The 18146-nt window shown below is 38.1% G+C and overlaps 1 protein-coding gene and 1 pseudogene across 1 annotated transcript; one reads left to right on the top strand and one right to left on the bottom strand.

The window, feature by feature from the left end:
* The first annotated feature begins 1804 nt into the window (after positions 1-1804).
* On the top strand, positions 1805-6184 carry LOC132105835 (GRIP and coiled-coil domain-containing protein 1-like). The gene is made up of 3 exons (XM_059511271.1): positions 1805-1958; positions 2421-3527; positions 4800-6184. Exons 2-3 carry the CDS (start codon positions 2463-2465, stop codon positions 6111-6113), a joined length of 2379 nt encoding a protein of 792 aa, XP_059367254.1. The 5' UTR covers positions 1805-1958; positions 2421-2462; the 3' UTR covers positions 6114-6184.
* Positions 6185-11161: 4977 nt separating this feature from the next.
* LOC132105358 (protein DENND6B-like) lies at positions 11162-16981 on the bottom strand (annotated as a pseudogene).
* Between the last annotated feature and the right edge of the window lie 1165 nt (positions 16982-18146).

Consider the following 18146-nt stretch of genomic DNA (forward strand, 5'->3'; position numbering starts at 1 on the left):
AATATTGTACTATGTCATTTTTTTTTAGCTTAAACTAAATATATTTTATATATATATATATATATATATATATATATATAAAATTACGTTAAAATTATTCCAATCATGATGAGCATTTTGTAGAACAACATTAGTTTTTATTTTACTAATTTTACAGAACTGACAAAAGTGCATTAGTCTGTCACAATCTTGACTGAATTACTTTTACTGCATATTTAAATGTAATATTCATTCATACACTCCTGTTCATAGGCTGGAATTATATGCTTTATGAAAATAATTTTGGAAATTCCTAATCTTACTCATTGTTTCACAGTTACTTTATGCTTTTATCCATGTCTACCCATAAAATAGTACAATACTTGCCTTCATCTTTCATCTTTGTTTTATAACAAAACATACTTGTACTATACAGGGTTAAATGACTAATAAGATGATGAAGCTTTAAAAAAAAAAAAAGAATATATGGAATGGGTGACAAAGGAGAAGAAATGGGGCTGGAAAATACAGAAAAGTGCGTTAGCACAGGAACTGGTTATGAAGTCCTGAATATGAAGTTGAAACAGCAAAGAGCATTTCAACATGTCCTGTACTGTGACACACGTCTGGAATCTTCATGTGTTATTTATTTGCATCTGATTTATGCTCGAGCACTTTTTAGAAATTCTCTGTTGTTAATAGTTTGATCGTTTTTTAGATCAATCCAGAGGCCTACACTAGCACTACTATACCGCTCAAGCTCCTGTAGCTGAATAAAACCAAAGGAAGATGCTTTTTGAAACAGTGCCACTGTGCACAGTTTACTAGAGAGTATCAGACATTATAACGCAACACTCCTTAAGTTTAGAGAGTTTACATGGCCTGTGCCATGGGTTTTTGAGAGGGCACATGAGAGTGCAGTTGTCCACAAAAAATAAAAAAAAATTGCTTAAATTGATAGAGATTTTCATGTAGTTTTCTTTCATTTATGTATTTATTTTTTTTTACATAATTTAAGAGTACTCTGATGTGAAATATTCCAGAATTATTTTTACGGAAACAGTTACAGTAACTGTGGTAGTGCACTTTTAACTTTGCGAATCACAGGAAAAAGCAAAACGTACTTGCTAGACCTAATGGGGTTTTGATTATTTCATAATTTCCTTTTAGGCCCATATGGAAGTGAAAGAGGAAAGTGAAGAGCTGAGTGCGGATATGTTATGAATGCGGATATGAAACGTTAGTATCAGGGATCTTATTATTTCTTAACAGAGAAAAACCTATTAGTTGTCGCTTTTCTTTGTTAAACAAGTTGTTATTAAAGGACTACAACTGTTGTCCCATTTATCAAGTTTGTACATCTTTGTGGTAGGTTTAGTGTAGATTTACGCCGTGGCATGTTAGCAACTTATGTTTAAAATACACTAAAAACGGTTTCAAAATTTGTTTGAGGTTTGACTGTGAGTTATTTATGCTACCAAAATTTTGGAAATGCCAAAACACTATATGGGTCATAAAAGCCGGATATATATAATATGATACAAAAAAGCAAGGTTTTATATTTTACTAAAGAAACAGTACTACTATTGAACATGGCTAATATGCCACAGCCGAATATCAGATAGCATACTATGCCATAAAAGCATGCACTTTTATTGTTGTGCAAGAGTCCATAACTTCGAGCGTGTATTAAATTATTTTGAAAGTAATGTAGCCTACTCTTTAAAGTCTAATTCTGCATTAACTGTCTATAGATGGCGGTAGTCACTGGACCACAACAAAGGGCTCGATTCATATTTGTTGTATGCATATTTTTATAGATGATATTTAAAAATCGCATAATCTGGAATATAAACCAGTTTTGTAATGCACTCGTAAAATTTATTTTAAACTAAACTTAAGCTTTTAAATTTTAGTCGAACGTCACTTCCTTCCCAGCCAGGAACCGACGGCTCCAAGTGAACCGGACACGTACTTCGGTAATGCGATATTTCTGCTTTTAAATACGCTTATATGAACAACAAACGTTATTAAGAGCACATTCGGTTAACGTGCTTTAGACATAAATATCATAATGTGGGATGTAATGTATGTATTCTCACACCTTAACAACTTGCCAACTAATTAACTAAAGACAACAATCACCGAAATAAGCTATAAATATAGTCAGTATTATCTTAATATACCGGGCAAAAGCAGTCTCAAAGACTAACAACATTAACATAACACTAAAAAGTTTCAAAAAGTCAAATTATGAGTGTTTGATTTATTTGTATTTTATGTGCTTTCCATTGATAAAACTAAAGTGTGAAACATTCACAAAAAGCATTTTGGAAATGTTTAGGTTTCAGCAAACTCCAAATATTGTGTAATGCTTCTAAATGAGTTTCCTACTTGCTCTTCTTTTATTTCACAGTCCTGAATCTGTGCTTACTTTTCAGGTGGAGATCACATCAGAGAGTATGAACGCTGACTGATACACCATGGAGAAGTTCGGTATGAGCTTCGGTGGAGGCCTGGGCAAAAAGGAGCTGCTGGAAACCATCGAAGTGCAGAAGAAACAGCTTGTGAAGTATCAGACGCGCTTTAAAGATGTCGTCAGAGCGTACCAAAGCCTACTCAAGGAGAAAGAGGCCTTGGAAGCCAGCCTGAAGGTGTTGAACATTTCGCAGGAGGTCGATTTAAGCCAGCTTGGTGGAGGTACAGAAAACGCTAGACGACTTTTACCCTCTGACCTTGGGGATGACCGATCATCACTTCACAGCGAAGACAGCCTGGATACAGCGGCCTCGAGCATGACCAGTAACAGCACTAAAGGAGACCAAATAGAGGACCAAAGCTGTGCTGTAGATGGAGCCACTGCTGGGACTGTCTCAAACGCACTGCCTCAGCAATCTGAGGAGGCGAGTGGGTCAGAAAGTGGTATTAGCATCAGCAGCGGTGGATGTACGGAGCTGGCACCACCTGCAGCAGACACAGACCGCCGTATCATCCAACTAAAGATGCAGCTGTCCACTCTGACCAGTTCCTTGACCACAGTCACTCAAGAAAAGTCCCGAATGGAAGCTTCATTTCAGGCGGACAAGCGCCAGATGAAGCAGGAGCTGGAGGAGCTGCAGGCCAGGATGGAGGAAGAGCAGAAGCAGCACCAGGTGGAGATTCAGAGCCTGCAGGAGCAGCTGGCGGAGAGCAAAGCCCGTGTCATCACCCAGCAGCACGAACGGGAGCAGGAGCAGAGCAATCATGCGCTTATGCTCCGAGAGCTCCAGAAACTCCTGCAGGAGGAGAGGGGACTGAGACAGGACGCCGAACTCAAACTGGAGGATTCGCGAGAGGCGTTGGCTGAAGCCATGCAGGCAGCAGACCGAGGGATGGATTGTGAAACGCAGCTGAAAGAGATCACTCAAGAACGGGAGGAGCTGAAGACAAGCCTGAAGGCTGCATCGGTGGAGAAGAGCAAACCTAATCCACGTGTCGAGGAGCTCCAGCAAGAGATCGCAGGTCTCAAAGCTCACTTCAACCTGCAGCTTCAGCAGGAAATCAGAAAGGTAAGTTTTGAATGTGACGTATCTTACAGTTTTGTCTTTAAATTCACTTATGTGACCCTGGACCACAAAACCGGTCTTAAGTCGCTGGATGGGTCAAAATTAGTGATTTTTCTTTTATGCCAAAAATCATTAGGATATTAAGTAAAGGTCATGTTCCATTAAGATATTTTGTAAATGCCAAACCATAAATGTATCAAAACTTAATTTTTGATTTGTAATATGCATTGCTAAGAACTTCATTTGGACAACTTTTTTTTTTTTTTACATCCTCAGTTTCCAGATGATTAAATAGTTGTATCAGCCAAATATTTTCCCATCATAACAAACCATACATAAATGGAAAGTTTATTTATTCAGCTTTAGGATGTTGTATAAATCTCAGTTTCAAAAAATTTACCCTTATGACTGGTTTTGTTGTCAGGGGTCACATATTAGGTTTATAACAATATTTCTTGACTCCTCACTTTAAAGGGTTCTTTTATTTTTAGTATTTAAAAGGAGCACATGTACCAGAAGAACAGATGTTTCTTTCGTATTCTGACGTACTTACATGTGAATGCAGTGTTGGGAGGAGACTTGGTTCAGTCCATTGGTTGTTGAGGCAGATTTGAATGATTTGAATAAATTATTTGCAGTCGATTGTAAGAAAGTGGTGAGGTTTAAGTAGTCTAAACCTTGAAATGTCGGGACTACATCAGCAGAAGATAATTTTATGACATTCTAATTTAAAATGACAAGTTTAAAAAATAAATAAAAATGAAACATGCATTGATGAATTGTTCACAATAAGGTTAATAACATGCATTTAGAAAATAGATTACAATAAATTAATATTTAAAGACACCAAGAATTGAAGAAAATTTTAATGCAATTCTCAAAATGAACATCCATTTTTTTACTATACATCATAATGTTGTAATTCCTAAATTCACTTAAAAGTATTCAAAATGATTAATTGAAGTCTTAGATTTTGAATTTACTCTTTATATCAGCCATTTATTGGTTATAGGCCATAACATGAAAATTATTAAAGGGATAGTTCACCCAAAAATGGAAATTCTTTCATTAATTACTCACCCTCATGTCACGTTCGTTCACCTTTTTGAAAACAAATAAATATATTATTGATGAAAAAATATTGGTTCAGGTGCATTTAATTAAGATTTAAAGCGAAACTCTGAAGGAAACTCACCCTTCAGGAGCAGGATGGGACACCCTGGCCCCTGATCTCTTGCTAATCTAAACATTTATTCTAATTTCTTTTTTTTGCAGGTGGCACAAGCAGATGAGCGTCTCAGAGAACAGGCACAGATGGAGGAAGGACGAGTTGCCAGCCTCGAGGAGCGAGTGTCTGAGCTCTCCGAACTACTGGGTGCCTGTGAGAAGGCCAGGCAGAAGGACCAACAAAATGCTCAGAGGCTACGAGAACGTATTCTTCAACTCGACACCGAGAACAAAACCCTCGCCATCGCAACAGCCAACAGGTCAATGGCTTCTGATCTAAACCTCGATGACGCCAACTTGAACGTGGACGTGTTAAAGGAAAAACTCGAGAAGGTGAAGAAGTTACTCCTCCTGGCTGCGCAAAGATCTCAAGACCAGAGTCTGGACATCGAGAGGCTACTGGAAGGAGAAAAGAAGCAGGAAGTCTCGGAGAGCGAGAAGGCTTCAGTGCTTCACTACCAACAAGAGCTCCGGCAGCTTAGAGAGGAGTTTGAGCGCTACAAAATGAGGGTGCAGGGTGTTCTGAAAAACAAGAACATGAAAGATGGCAACCAAGCCAAGGAGTTCGAAGAAGCACGTGACCAGCTGGCCGAGCTGAAGGAGAAGTACATCAACCTTCGTATCATTTCAGACGAAGCAGAAGTCCAGCACAGACGGGACCTGGAGGAGCGGCAGCAAGCGCTTGTAGCGCTCCAGCAGACCCACAAACAGGAAGTTGAGAGGCTGGAGGCTCAACACAGGGAGAACTTCTTGCGGCTTGAAGAAGAGTTGCACAAACAGAGAGATCGCACCATGGCTCTTCTTGCAGAAAAAGACCTTGAGCTGGAGCGACTCCGGGCAGCAACGGTGATCGGCTTTGGAAGCCATCAGAAACACGCTACAAATAACAGCACAGCGGTGGAAGGAGGTGACCTAGAGGAAGCCGATCCAGAGCAAGAAGAAAGTGACATTATCACTCAAGCTCTAAAACTAGCTGGGCGCAATGAGCCGACTCTATTGTTGTACGCCGAACAGCTGGCGCGCAAGGAGGTGGAAGTGGCCGCCTTGCGCAAACAAAAGCATCGTTTAGAGGAGGACTTGCATCAGCTACAAGGAAAGCTGATTGCTAATGGGGAGAGGCATGAAGAAGAGGTCGCTGAGGTACGGTGCCAGTTAGACAAACACATTCGGGACCAGAGGAGAGACGGGGCCAACCTTGAGTATCTCAAGAACATCGTTTATAGGTTTCTCACGCTCCATGACATCAGAGGGCGCCAGCAGACACTCACAGCCATTTTGACCATTTTGCACTTTAGTCCTCAAGAGAAACAGGCTGTGCTGAAGCAGCAACAACACAGTTGGTGGACGGCAGGGATGAGGTGATGCAAATAATTTCAGAAGAGGGAATTTACGGTTCTACTGTGGTGAAATAAATATCCCTTTATTTTTATTGACCACTTATTGTGTGCAGTGCGAGAAGGTACCAAATATCAGGAGCAACAATGTGGATATGTTTTCGATAATGACATATATACTCCAGCTATTGCATGACAGGATACTAAACAGTTTATGAATGGTTTAATCCAGTGTTCGATCATGTAACACAGTTGACCAATCCTCCCAAACTTCCCTTTTGTGCGTGCAAAGTAATATTAGACCTTGACACTGTTTTCAGTCTGTATCAACAGAGTTGGGTGCACCAAACTGTTGTTATTGATTTTGTATAATGACTGAAGACGTAACGTAACACTTTTGCGTTAAGTTGAAAGGTTAATGTTTACCGAATGGGTTATACCAAAGAAAAGGCTCTTAAAAAGCCCCAACAGGCTTTTCAGAGGGAATCTAGCAAGTAATGCCTTCACACAGCAGCACTTTTCATACAGTGTCATGTTGAAAAATATGTAAATATTTAACACACAAAACTAATTCCAGGGTTTTTTGGATAGATTTTGGTTGGGTCTAGTTTTCTCGGATATTTGATGTCCACACTGTTATTACTATATATAAGCTGAATATACATTATGCTTTTTTTGAGAAAACTAATTTCAGATCGTTTTCACAGTTGTCTTTGTTTGTCTTTTGAGTAAATTTTTTCAGTCAGTCAGTCATCTTCAGTTTATGATTTGTAAAATTCAACACTATTCAACACAGCATTATCTGTTGTTTCTCAACTGTACATCCAAAATGAAAGGCCTCTCAGGTAGTGTATGGGTTTACCAGAAGAAGAAATGTGGTGTTATGGGTTGAAATATAGCTGGTATATTCTGGAAAGACAGTCTCGTGTATGTATCAGTGGATCTGCTGGTCATTGTTGTAGACGTGAGTCTGATTGTCACTGTCTGTGTAATATTGTCTGATCCTCTGGCAAGGAGCTCTCCAGGAGTTCTTCTTTAACTGGAAGCTGGTGTTTTCAAGCTCTTGTCTGGGGAAGACGTATAGAAGAAGAGTGAGAAGCTCCTGGGAAATGTTCTAATGTAAAACACAAATAATTCATTTCTATCCCCTTCATACTCACCCCTTTCTCCCAAAGCTTCAGGATGAAGGCACCTTTCCATGCAACTATAAACAGCTTGAATTTTAAGTCATTATTCAGGTCTTGATTTCTTTGGTGTGTTTTTTAAAATTCATGAGAGAAGTGGAGATGTTATTTAATAATTAATTTGCGTTCTTTTTAATAATTGGTTAATCCAGTTTCAAAACAACATTACTGAATGATTTGTTCACAAATTGTATATCTATACTTACTAAATAACAGCATTCATTTCTTTCAAGAAAAGCAATTCTGTCTGACCCCAAAGTTTTGAACAGTAGTGTTAGTTACATATACTACTAGTTACAAATTATCCTTTTATGATGCTTTTTATGGTGCATTTGTGTCCTTTTTGAAGCTTCAAAGCCTCAACAACAAATAAAGCCTGTTTACATTCATGGAAATTGCATGGAAAAGAGTGACAAGGGCCCGGTTCCCCGATAATGCTCACTCTTAGCACGCTAAGAAGACTCGAAAGATGTATCTTACCAAAGTTGTTTATGTTCCCAAGTGTGTTCCCCGAAGTGTCCCTTAGGAAGCTTCTTAACACGCTGCCCCTTACGTCCGACGTTACAAGAGCGCTGTCCAAAGTGAGGGTGCTGAATTAGTTGGCATCAATTGCTCAGGAATCGATTTTCCACTTCACGCGAAGGTGCATTACAGCGTTAAGAAAGACAACACGTTCTATGCAGATGAAACATTCCTCAACTTATTCCAGTAAGATTTATTTTAACATAGTTTAAGTTATCAGTAAAATATAGACTATAAATTAAATTATCAAATGGTCAGTAATATGTTCACACGATATGTTGTGACGGTTAGACGAACCTGGTATCCCTCGCTAATCATCCACCCTCCTTATCCCGTTGTGCTTGTGCCTCTTGTGCCGCTTCTTGACATGGGTTTAACGACTTCTAAAAATTATGTAATACACTTTTATATTAATGGTAAGGTACTTTACAATCAGAATTGATTGGCAATCAGCTGCAGTTACTTCTGTTTAATGTGGTATTGATTGCCATTGGTTAATGTTTCCAATAAAAAGCAACCTATCTACAATGAACCGAGAGAGAGAGTTAGATACAGAATATGGTGGGGAGGCAACATAAAAATTGGCACCAAGCTTCTCGTCAGAGGAACTTGAAGTTTTGCTGGACATTGCCACCAGGTCATTCGGCAGGGGGTCAAAATTGGGCACAACACCGGCAGCCGGATGTAATCCCCGGCATGGTGCAGAAGGGCGTTGGTGACAGAGTGGATGCACCTCCACAACGAAGTCTTGCTTAGGCGTAGCCCTCTCCCACCACCTTGATGAAGCTCTCTGTAGCAAAAAACCTTAGCGCTTCAAGCAGCTGGACTTCAGGGCTTAAAGCAAAATTCCGCAGCATTAGCCTGGCAAGCGCAGGCCTGAGAAGGTCCAGAAGCTCCATAATGAGTTGTCTTGGGAGGCAAATTTTTTTTTATATAGCCATGTCAGGCAAAATGTCAAAAGGGCTTAAGTTTTGCCGAATAAAAAAATTGACATGGACTAAACGGCTCCTTGGCCGGCGCCGTCTTTTTATTCAATACAAGGACACGTTGGATCGCTGCCATAGTTGGTCGCTTACTGGACACCACCATGCTTACCCATTTATAGATCTTATCCATTTAGAGCCAAATTGTTTGCCAGAAGTTGATTGCCAATGTAAACGCTTTAATGACATTACGAAATAGCCTAGGCTAATTACCACCATATTAGTTTTGATACCAAATAAAGTCAACTTCATAGGCCTGTATCCATTGCGAATATATTTTATTATTAGTCTTAAAATGTCCATATCATAAAATCATTGTTGAGCCACAATATTGTCAACATACCATAGTTTGACTTGTACTGAGCTGTGCTGATTTCTAAAGACTGCTACTAGCGTCTTGAGCTCAAACAACGCTAAGAGAGAGTTTACGAATGGTCCAGACCAACCTTACGAAAGTGTGACTTACAGAAGATATACTTAACGTACGAACTTGTCGGGAATCATGCCATAATGTTAAGAGACAGGTTAAGGAATAGGTTAAGAACTACTTAGCGATAAGAATGTTTTGGGGAACCGGGCCCAGTTCAATTTCTCAAAAAATGTATCTTCTTGCGTTAAACAGAAGAAATCATATGGGTTTGGAACGACTTGAGAGCGTATCATTTCTGGGTGAATGAATCCTTTAAACATTCACTCTGAACTGATAATAAAAATAAAGATTTATGAAGTATAGTTTTATAAGCAATGACCGAATCTAGATCCAAAATCATACCCACACCTGCACAGATTGCCTCTAAATGAAGACATTCCACTTTCTGAGTCATCTCTCTGTGCCTGAGCCGATACAAGCCATCAAAGTTTGGAAGAAACGCCTGAACGCCATATATTAACATTGATTATAAGCACAATTAACAGGAAGTTTTTAGCTCCCCCATATCCTGGGCTGTTTCTCATCAAAGGAGCATAAGCCTAGATAAGATTGTACAGATTATTGATTAGGGCTGCAACTAATGATTATTTTGATAATCGATTAATCTGTCGATTATTTTTACAATTAATCGATTAATCTTTATGTACTTATATTTTAGTTTTACCCATTTTTTCCTTCAACATAGACTTTTTAGAGATTTTAACCATTTTGCATGGTCATATCCTCATCAAAAAAAAATACCTGGCGTTTTGTTTTATTATGTGTTAGTAATCCTTTGTCAAACTCTTCTGCAATCAAAACACTGACCCATACGTACTCTAGCAAATTTCACAAGGAGATTTCAAATAATGTTTTCACCATGTCAGTCCTAAGCTTATTAAGGAATCTTTCAGAAAATATTTTGACGAAGAATAAAGACTGCTACTAGTACTCTCACACTTTGGATGACTTTGTTCGATTAGTTTTATCTTCCGCTTTTTTCTTTCTTTTTCTTTCTTTTTCTTTCTCAAGCTTACTCCACTGCCGTCTGTCTCCACCATCTTGCTGAATGCTGCAGACACAGTTCGAGAAGCACGTGACATAAAACCATAGACAGTAAAAGAAATTGACACAGCGACCCCATTGGATTCATCGGAGAATAATGAAATCAATTAGAAGCAAGGACTTCCTGGGGGTCGGGCGTACTCAAACTGAGCTTGATGACGTAAATGTCACGTGAGCAACATGTAAGTCTTCTAACCGCTGTGCTAAGAGAAATCTGAATCACCCACCGAATCTTCCAGAGAAGGCGAGCGTGAACAGGAGCAAATTTTGGTAAGTATTCTGATTAATTATCTCCCTTAACTTTATTCCTCCACGTCCCCCCGATAGCCTCATAGACAGAAAAAAGATTGCCTGCGAGCTTCTCCTCCTGTCCATACCGTAATTTCTCTACTGCGCAACAGAGAGTCGCTGGTTATGACACAATCGTTAGCCTATTTTTTACAAAAACTGCTTCTACGGGAACATAACGTAAGATACAAGGTAATGGGGCATTTTATACATTTTCGTGTTTCTTTAGAAATAATTAATGGACAAATGGAGTCTTTAAACGCCTCGGATGTAAAGTTGTTTGCTGTCAAAGTGACGCCAAAATGAATGGGAGTCAATGGAATGCTAACAGCAGGTGGGGGTCCGCTAGCCAATGGCGGCGCCCAGGGGTGCTTCAAAAAAATATGAAACCCTGCCCCCCTGCATAAAACGAGGCCAGCTATTGGCTATTCGCTACTTCTCCTGCTGTACTGGCTGAATAAAACCTGCGGTGGCTCATTACTGCCGATTTAAAATATGCACAAAATGAGCCGCTTATGGCAAATACAAGTTGTTTAGCAACTAATCGATGACTAAATTAGTTGGCAACTATTTTAATAATCGATTTTTAACGATTAAATCGATTAGTTGTTTCAGCTCTATTATTGATGCCAATGGGTTTATGATGCTTTTGGGAAACGCAGCCCTGGCATGTTACCTGTACAGACCTGTCCAATCTCCTTTCAGAGTTAGTTGTGGACCTGCTTGCTCCAGGGTCTTCATGAACTCATCCTCACTGAAAGACCGCATCTGCGGAGGGGTTTGAGAAATACATTCACAACTGACTCATTGAAACTTGAATCCCAAGGCTTCATATTTGAGGTCCAACATAATCAATGGAAATGGCCTATACACATCTCCTTAATCTGATTTACCAACCGTTCATGGAGACAAAGATCTCTGTGGTGGCATGAGGCTTTCCAGATACCGTTCCTAAAGAATAGAATGGGTGTGGCGCTCAATAGGCTACTGCTTTAATGAATGAAATGAGACAGTAAAGCTGTCATTAAGCTCTTAACAAAGGTGCCAGAGGTGTTACCAGCGGAAGAATGAAACTCTGAAACACTTATTTTCTCCAACAGATGCCGCCTCAGAATGGCGCTCTGCACCTCTGATAGTCTTTTTTCTGGATACCCTAAAAGTAAAAATGAAAAATTGAGTTTTTGAAAGGAGTTAGATGTAATTTTACTTTTACCTTAATTGTCATTTTTCAAGAATTAACATTTGCAGCCTGCTTTTAAAAGTCACTTGATGAGGACTTTATCATTGTGTAGAAAGGTCTTGTATGCTGTGTTATATACCTTTATGGTACACACACATACACACACACACACACATATATATATATTATTCAGCACATAAGATTACTGCAAAGATTACTTGCATACCTGTTTTAGTGTCCAGTCTCTTGTGCAATATGCCAAAATCATATGTTTAAAAAAATGGCTGTCAGATGAGCCTTGCTGCTAAAATGGAGCATAATTTACCAGACATCTTCAGTTCTCCGAGGTGAATAATGTGTGGCCAGCACTGAAAGGTCTTTATAAAGAAAGGGTTTGTGACACCAAGAGTCACATTGGGCCTGAAAGCAGAAAATAGATGGAAGAGTCATATCCTGCCCCACAAATGTTGTTTTGCACATGAAGCTCACATTTAGAAATAACCTAAAGGTGAATTTTTGAATAATATCACGACTGCTGTCAACTACTAAATAACAAAAAAGGGGTCTATACATTTGTGTGCTATATTTAAAAGCCATGACAGCAACAGAACAATGACCTTGTGTCATTTTGATAGTTCCAATCCCCATTCACTTTCATTATATGAATAATCAAACAAATCATCTTTTGTTGAAGAAAATCATGAATTTGAAAAGACATGATGATGATCAGTAAACAAATACAGAATTTTAAAAGAAATAATCCTTAAAGAGAGACTGTAGGTGGCATGTAAGTTTTTGCTTATGGAGCCTGAGTCCTGGTCGTGTTCTCCATGAATTCACTGTAATGAATGGTGAAGTATGGTCTGTAATCACAAGAATATTGCAACGTGGTGATAGTGCTACTCGGTGAACATAAAACATAAAAAATATGCAAAATTACTCTATGTTCAATCAATTGTTAAAAATTGATGAAGAAGAAACCGTGTTTAAAAACATGCAATTTCACCAAAATCATGATGTTAAACATCCAAACAGTTCTGAAGTGGTATGGGGTTTGGAGTTTGCTCATGAATAAAACATAGGCATAAACTCTAATAGAAACAGACCAATAGAAACGCTATCAGCTGTTATTGTCATTATAAGTTCCTAGTAATTACTTATGCGGTTTATGTGCTACTTTGAAAACGCATTATCCATACCTGACCAGGGCCAACACAAGAGATGGATGGAGAGGATGCCATAACAACCACGGGCTCTCCTAGCAACACGAGCTCCCAGAGCATCTGCACGTGAATCAGGACTGACTGGAAACATCTGATTACATGAAGGTCACTTGAAAAGATCGAACTCGAAAACTGATGGAAGATCCGTGTGGGGCAGGGAGCAGATTCTGCAAAAATAACAACCACGTATTAAGCATATGTTAAAATAAAAGCATGTGCATGATTGTCACAGTAAAATGAGGCAGGCACCTCTGTTTGTGGTTGTTTTACAGGGCTTCCTGCTGGCGTTTCGACTTTTGAGGGAATTCTGATCTGCAAATCCAAAAAACTGAATGGATTTAAAAAGAGTTTGGAAAAGAGTTTTTCCATCCAAGATCTTCTCACATGCATCACCACACCCATCACAGGTAGGTTAGTGAACAGTCTCATTACAGACTGAAAGATATTTAAAAATATGACTTAAGTTTTGAGATTTAACACTCTATAATAACTTGAGCTCTCTGTTCGATATGTTAAAAGCAGTATATGAATGTTGGCATGCAAATGTTTGTTTCTTTGGGTGGTTTTCATGTTTATGTACATCTTTACTGAATAACCCAGTTTATTAATGGACATACACATACACATGTATTATATAAACACTACCATTCCCAATTTGGAGTAAATACGATTTTTTCAGCAAGCATTTTCAGTCTCTCATGCTCATTTCGGTTGCATTTATTGGATCGAAACTTTATGTTGGATCGAAATTGTTTAAAATTAAAACAGTACTACTGTGTAAACCAGTGGCGAGGTCAGAAATTTTAAACTGAGTGGACCTTGGTGGAATAGGGTGGACCTCAATGACTACTCTCAAATTACACAAATTTTAAAATATGGGATAAAATCACTATACAGTTCAGATAAGTTAAATGTGATTGATTGTTAGCCAACAAATTCATGAATATACAACAAAATACATTTATAACAAGCAGCTACAATGCCTATTACAAGGAAGACAAATATAGATATTGTACTGCTATAAGACCACTGTAGCAAGATTACAATATGATATAAAACATTACAATATAACATTTCTGTAATCTATATAGCCTACCAGTCAACAGTTTTTGAAGAGTAAGATTTTTAAGGTTTTTTAGAAGTCTCATCTGCTCACCAAGCCTGCATTTATTTGATCCAAAGTACAGCTAAAACAAGGTAATATTGTGAAATATTTTTACTATTTAAAATAACTTTTCTATTCGAATATATTTTAAAATTACATTTTTCCTGTGATCAAAGGTGAATTTTCAGCATTATTACTCCAGTTTTCAGTGTCACATCCTTCAGAAATCATTCTAATATGCTGATTATCAATATTTAAAACAGCTGAGTACATTTTTTTCAGGTTTCTTTGATGAATAGAAGGATCCAAAGATCAGCATTTATGTGAAATAAAAAGACTTTGCAACATTATACAGTAAATCATTCAAAATCTTAGAGTCAGCATAGTTAATATTTTTTGGAAAAGAATACTATATTATAAATGAATACTTTTATTTAGGCAGGATTCTTTAAATTGATCAAAAGTAATGATAAAGACATAATTTTACAAAAGTATTATATTTCAAATAAATATTGTTTTTCTGAACTTTCTATTCATCAAAGAAAACTGAAAAAAAATTCTACTCAGCTGTTTTCAACATTATCATAATTATTATTATTATAATTTTTTCTTTTGAGTAGCAAATCAGAATATCAGAATTATTTCTGAAGGATCATGTGACTGGAGTAATGATGCTAATCATCGTAATCTACGCCCCTGCTTACGTTACTCATTTGGTGCCGATCACAAGCCTGCGTGACGTGTTTCCAATCACGGTACAAATCCTCAAACATAGTGTCATTTAAATGACGACAAATCTTGCAGTACACGGCATCGTCTTTTATAACTCTAGAAATGGGAACTTTGTGTACCACTTAGCAGCAAAAAGTCTAGACTTGCCGTTTATTTTGCGCGAAAACTGGCGTAAATGCAATATTACTCCGTAAATGGGGCAGAGCAGGTGGTTCATCAAGTCACGTGTGGATAAATCAGCTGGTATGTTGATGGGTTGATGTTGATGTTTCAGGTTCTATTCTTGTTTTTTTAAATATATATATATATATATTAATTAAATATGTCTGTTTAGACATGCTCGTCTTGTGTCATGCGTGTTAAAAGTTTACTTCACTAGCAGACGTAAACTCATCGACCCACCCACCCCCCAACAATACGCGATTGGCTAAACAGTACTGGCTGTTGCAGTAAGGCAATTATATGAAAAGGTTTTCGCTCTACAGTATTTTTTTATTTTTACTTTTTTTATGAAACTGTGTTTAAGTGATCAGTATGTCACATATGCATATTTTTTTCTGCTTTCCCACATTTTTTTTTCCTTTTTTTTTTTTTTTTTTTTTGTCTGTTCTGATTGGGTGGGCCAGCCGTCAATTTGAGTGGGCCAGTGCCACCCTGGCCCTTATGTAGCCTCGCCCCTGGTGTAAACTATTATTACAATTTAAAATAACTGTTTCAAATCCATTTCAAAATTCTAAGGCAGAGAGATTGATTCTAATGTGCTGATTTGGTGCTCGAGAAACATTTTTATTATTAACAATGTTAAAAACAATTGTGGTGCTTCATATTTTTTAGATATACTTCTGAAGAACAGAAAATTCAAAAGAACAGCATTTATTTTACTGCCGCTTTCGATTAATTTAATTCTTGTTGAATAAAAGTAGTAATTTCATTTAAAAAAAAAAGATTGACCCCAGACTTTCAAAGGGTGGCCTGTGTGTGTGCGTCAGGGAAAGAGTAAGAGAGAATGCTTTACATAATAAAACAGAATTTTGTGGCAAAGAGGTGGAAATAATCTGTCGTCTTTATCCTATTGTTACTGTAAGTTTATCTCCAAATCAAGCTGGTCTCACCTGTCTCCAGACAAGTTTCTTGCTTTTCAAAGTACTCAGGAGCAATGACCTTCAGCAGCGAATGGAAAAGCTTCACAAACGGCAATCTGTACACCACCACCAGAGACTAGGGATATAGAAATACTGAAATCATTTCCACCACAAAACAGTGATTATCTATCAGGACCTTGACTAAATACATTCAGTTAAAGTGTAAAGTCTAAATAGACTGGAAAAGCTCATTGTGGAAAAACCAAAACAAACATGTGTATCTTTCATTTCAGTTACACACTTTCTGAAAGTAGTAGTGATGGGATTTATGGCTCTTTGAGGGGATCCGGATCTTCGCGATTCGTTCCTTTCAAAGAGCCGTTCAAAAGAACGGCTCTTTTTAAATATTTAGTCAGTTTTAAGAAGCCAGCTTGGAGGCATCTCAGTTTATCCTGGAAATAATTACTGGGAGGAAAAATGAGGTGAGATTTGTAGTCAAATAATTAAAACTCAGATATCACACACCAATATCTGAGTTTGAATTATTCTGAAATATTGATTATTACCTCGTTTGTCATGTGTGGACTATATTCCATAGGGTTGCACAAATCCCTCTGCTTAGACAGTGACAGTATTTAAAGTAGATAAAATTAGAATAAATAAAATGGAAATGTCTACATACTACATACTATTACTACTGTAAACTTTGCAAATAGGACATCAGCCCCTTCAAGTCAATGAACAATAACAACGTGGGCTGCAATGAACATGCACAACTAATAACTAATATCATCACGCTATAAAGGGTTGGCCTGGCTGGGTGCGCCCCTCCCCCTATAACTGTTCTGTCTCGCGGAGGAGCTCATTTGTGTGCATCTGTGTGAAACACGCATAGGAAAAAAGAACGACAGAAAGAACGGCTCCCCTCCAGCCGCGACTCGGCTCCCATCGTTCATGTTTATGAGCCGTTCAAAAGAATCGGTTCGTTCGCGAACGTCACAACTCTAGAAAGTAGCCCGTTTTGACAGATGCATCTTCCACCTGAATGTACACGCGTACCCGTGGAAATGTGCATGCTCCTTCTGAAAGACACAACCTCTTTCTCTTTCTCTGAGTCTGACATCATGAGGGTAAACGAGCTAATAACAACCGAAAGAATGTTAGAGGTGATGCTGCGGCTGCTGTGGTTACAGTGATGTTACAAATAGAACGTTTGCAATGTCTCTGGGTTTTTCCCCGCTTGTAGCAAACATTTAAACAGTGTCAGATGTTGGTACATGGACACCATTTGTGTACCTCTATGGCTTGACCGAGCTCGAGATCGAAGGTAACGACGCACACACGTGATCCAGGCAGAGAAGCGCGAACACGGCATCGGTACCTCTGTGTTTGATGTCGCATGCTTTGACGGCCTTGGAGCACTGGAGATGACATATGGGTCCACTGAGATGACATATGGGTCCACTGTGCCTTAAAAACCCTGCTAGGAACCGCTTGCTTTTGTGAATAGTCGCGTTTTAGGTCATAGTTTAGGAAAAATTGAGGCTGAACAGCGCCAACCTGCGGCGATGAATGACTTAGTACTGACCCAGGACCACAAAACTAGTCATAAGGGTCCTTTTTTTTGTATACATCATCTGAAATCTGAAATAAATAAGCTAAATGAATACGCTTCCCGTTTATGTATGGTTTGTTAGAATAGGATAATATCTGTCTGAGATACAACTATTTAAAAAAACTGGAATCTGAGGGTGCAAAAAAGTCTAAATATTGAGGAAAATCACTTTCAAAGTTGTCTAAATTAAGTTCTTAGCAATGCATACTACTAATCAAAAAAATATTTTTGATATATTTACGGTAGGAAATTTACAAAATATCTTCATGGAGCATGATCTTAGCTTTATATCCTAAATGATTTTTGGCATAAAAGTAAAATGTGACCCATTCTGTACACATGACTTGTTGGCTATTGTTACACATATACCTGGAATTTATGACTGGTTTTGTGGTCCAGGGTCACATATGGGTAATGGTTCTCAAGAGGGATTCTCAAATAGGAGACCATAAAATGAAACAACTTAAAAGAAAAAATGAAGATGGGGAAAGCTTTAGACTAAATGTTTCTTTTAAGGTTATTGAAATAGACCGTGCCTGATAAAAATATTGATATTAGGCTAAATATAAAATAAATTGTTTAACGCATTGGCCTAGTTTAATTTACTAATACAATATGACAACAAACTCCAGTTGTTGTTGTTGTTGTTATCATCATCATTATTATAATTATT

The sequence above is a fragment of the Carassius carassius genome, chromosome 26, assembly GCF_963082965.1.
Source record: "Carassius carassius chromosome 26, fCarCar2.1, whole genome shotgun sequence".
In the NCBI taxonomy this organism is placed as follows: domain Eukaryota; kingdom Metazoa; phylum Chordata; class Actinopteri; order Cypriniformes; family Cyprinidae; genus Carassius; species Carassius carassius.

What these genes read in the sequence shown, in the direction of transcription:
- LOC132105835 (XM_059511271.1), top strand. Translation starts at nt 2,463, where the DNA reads ATGGAGAAGTTCGGTATGAGCTTCGGTGGAGGCCTGGGCAAAAAGGAG. An exon ending in TTCAGCAGGAAATCAGAAAG is followed by an intron (nt 3,528 to 4,799) that starts GTAAGTTTTGAA and finishes TTTTTTTTGCAG; the next exon opens with GTGGCACAAGCAGATGAGCG.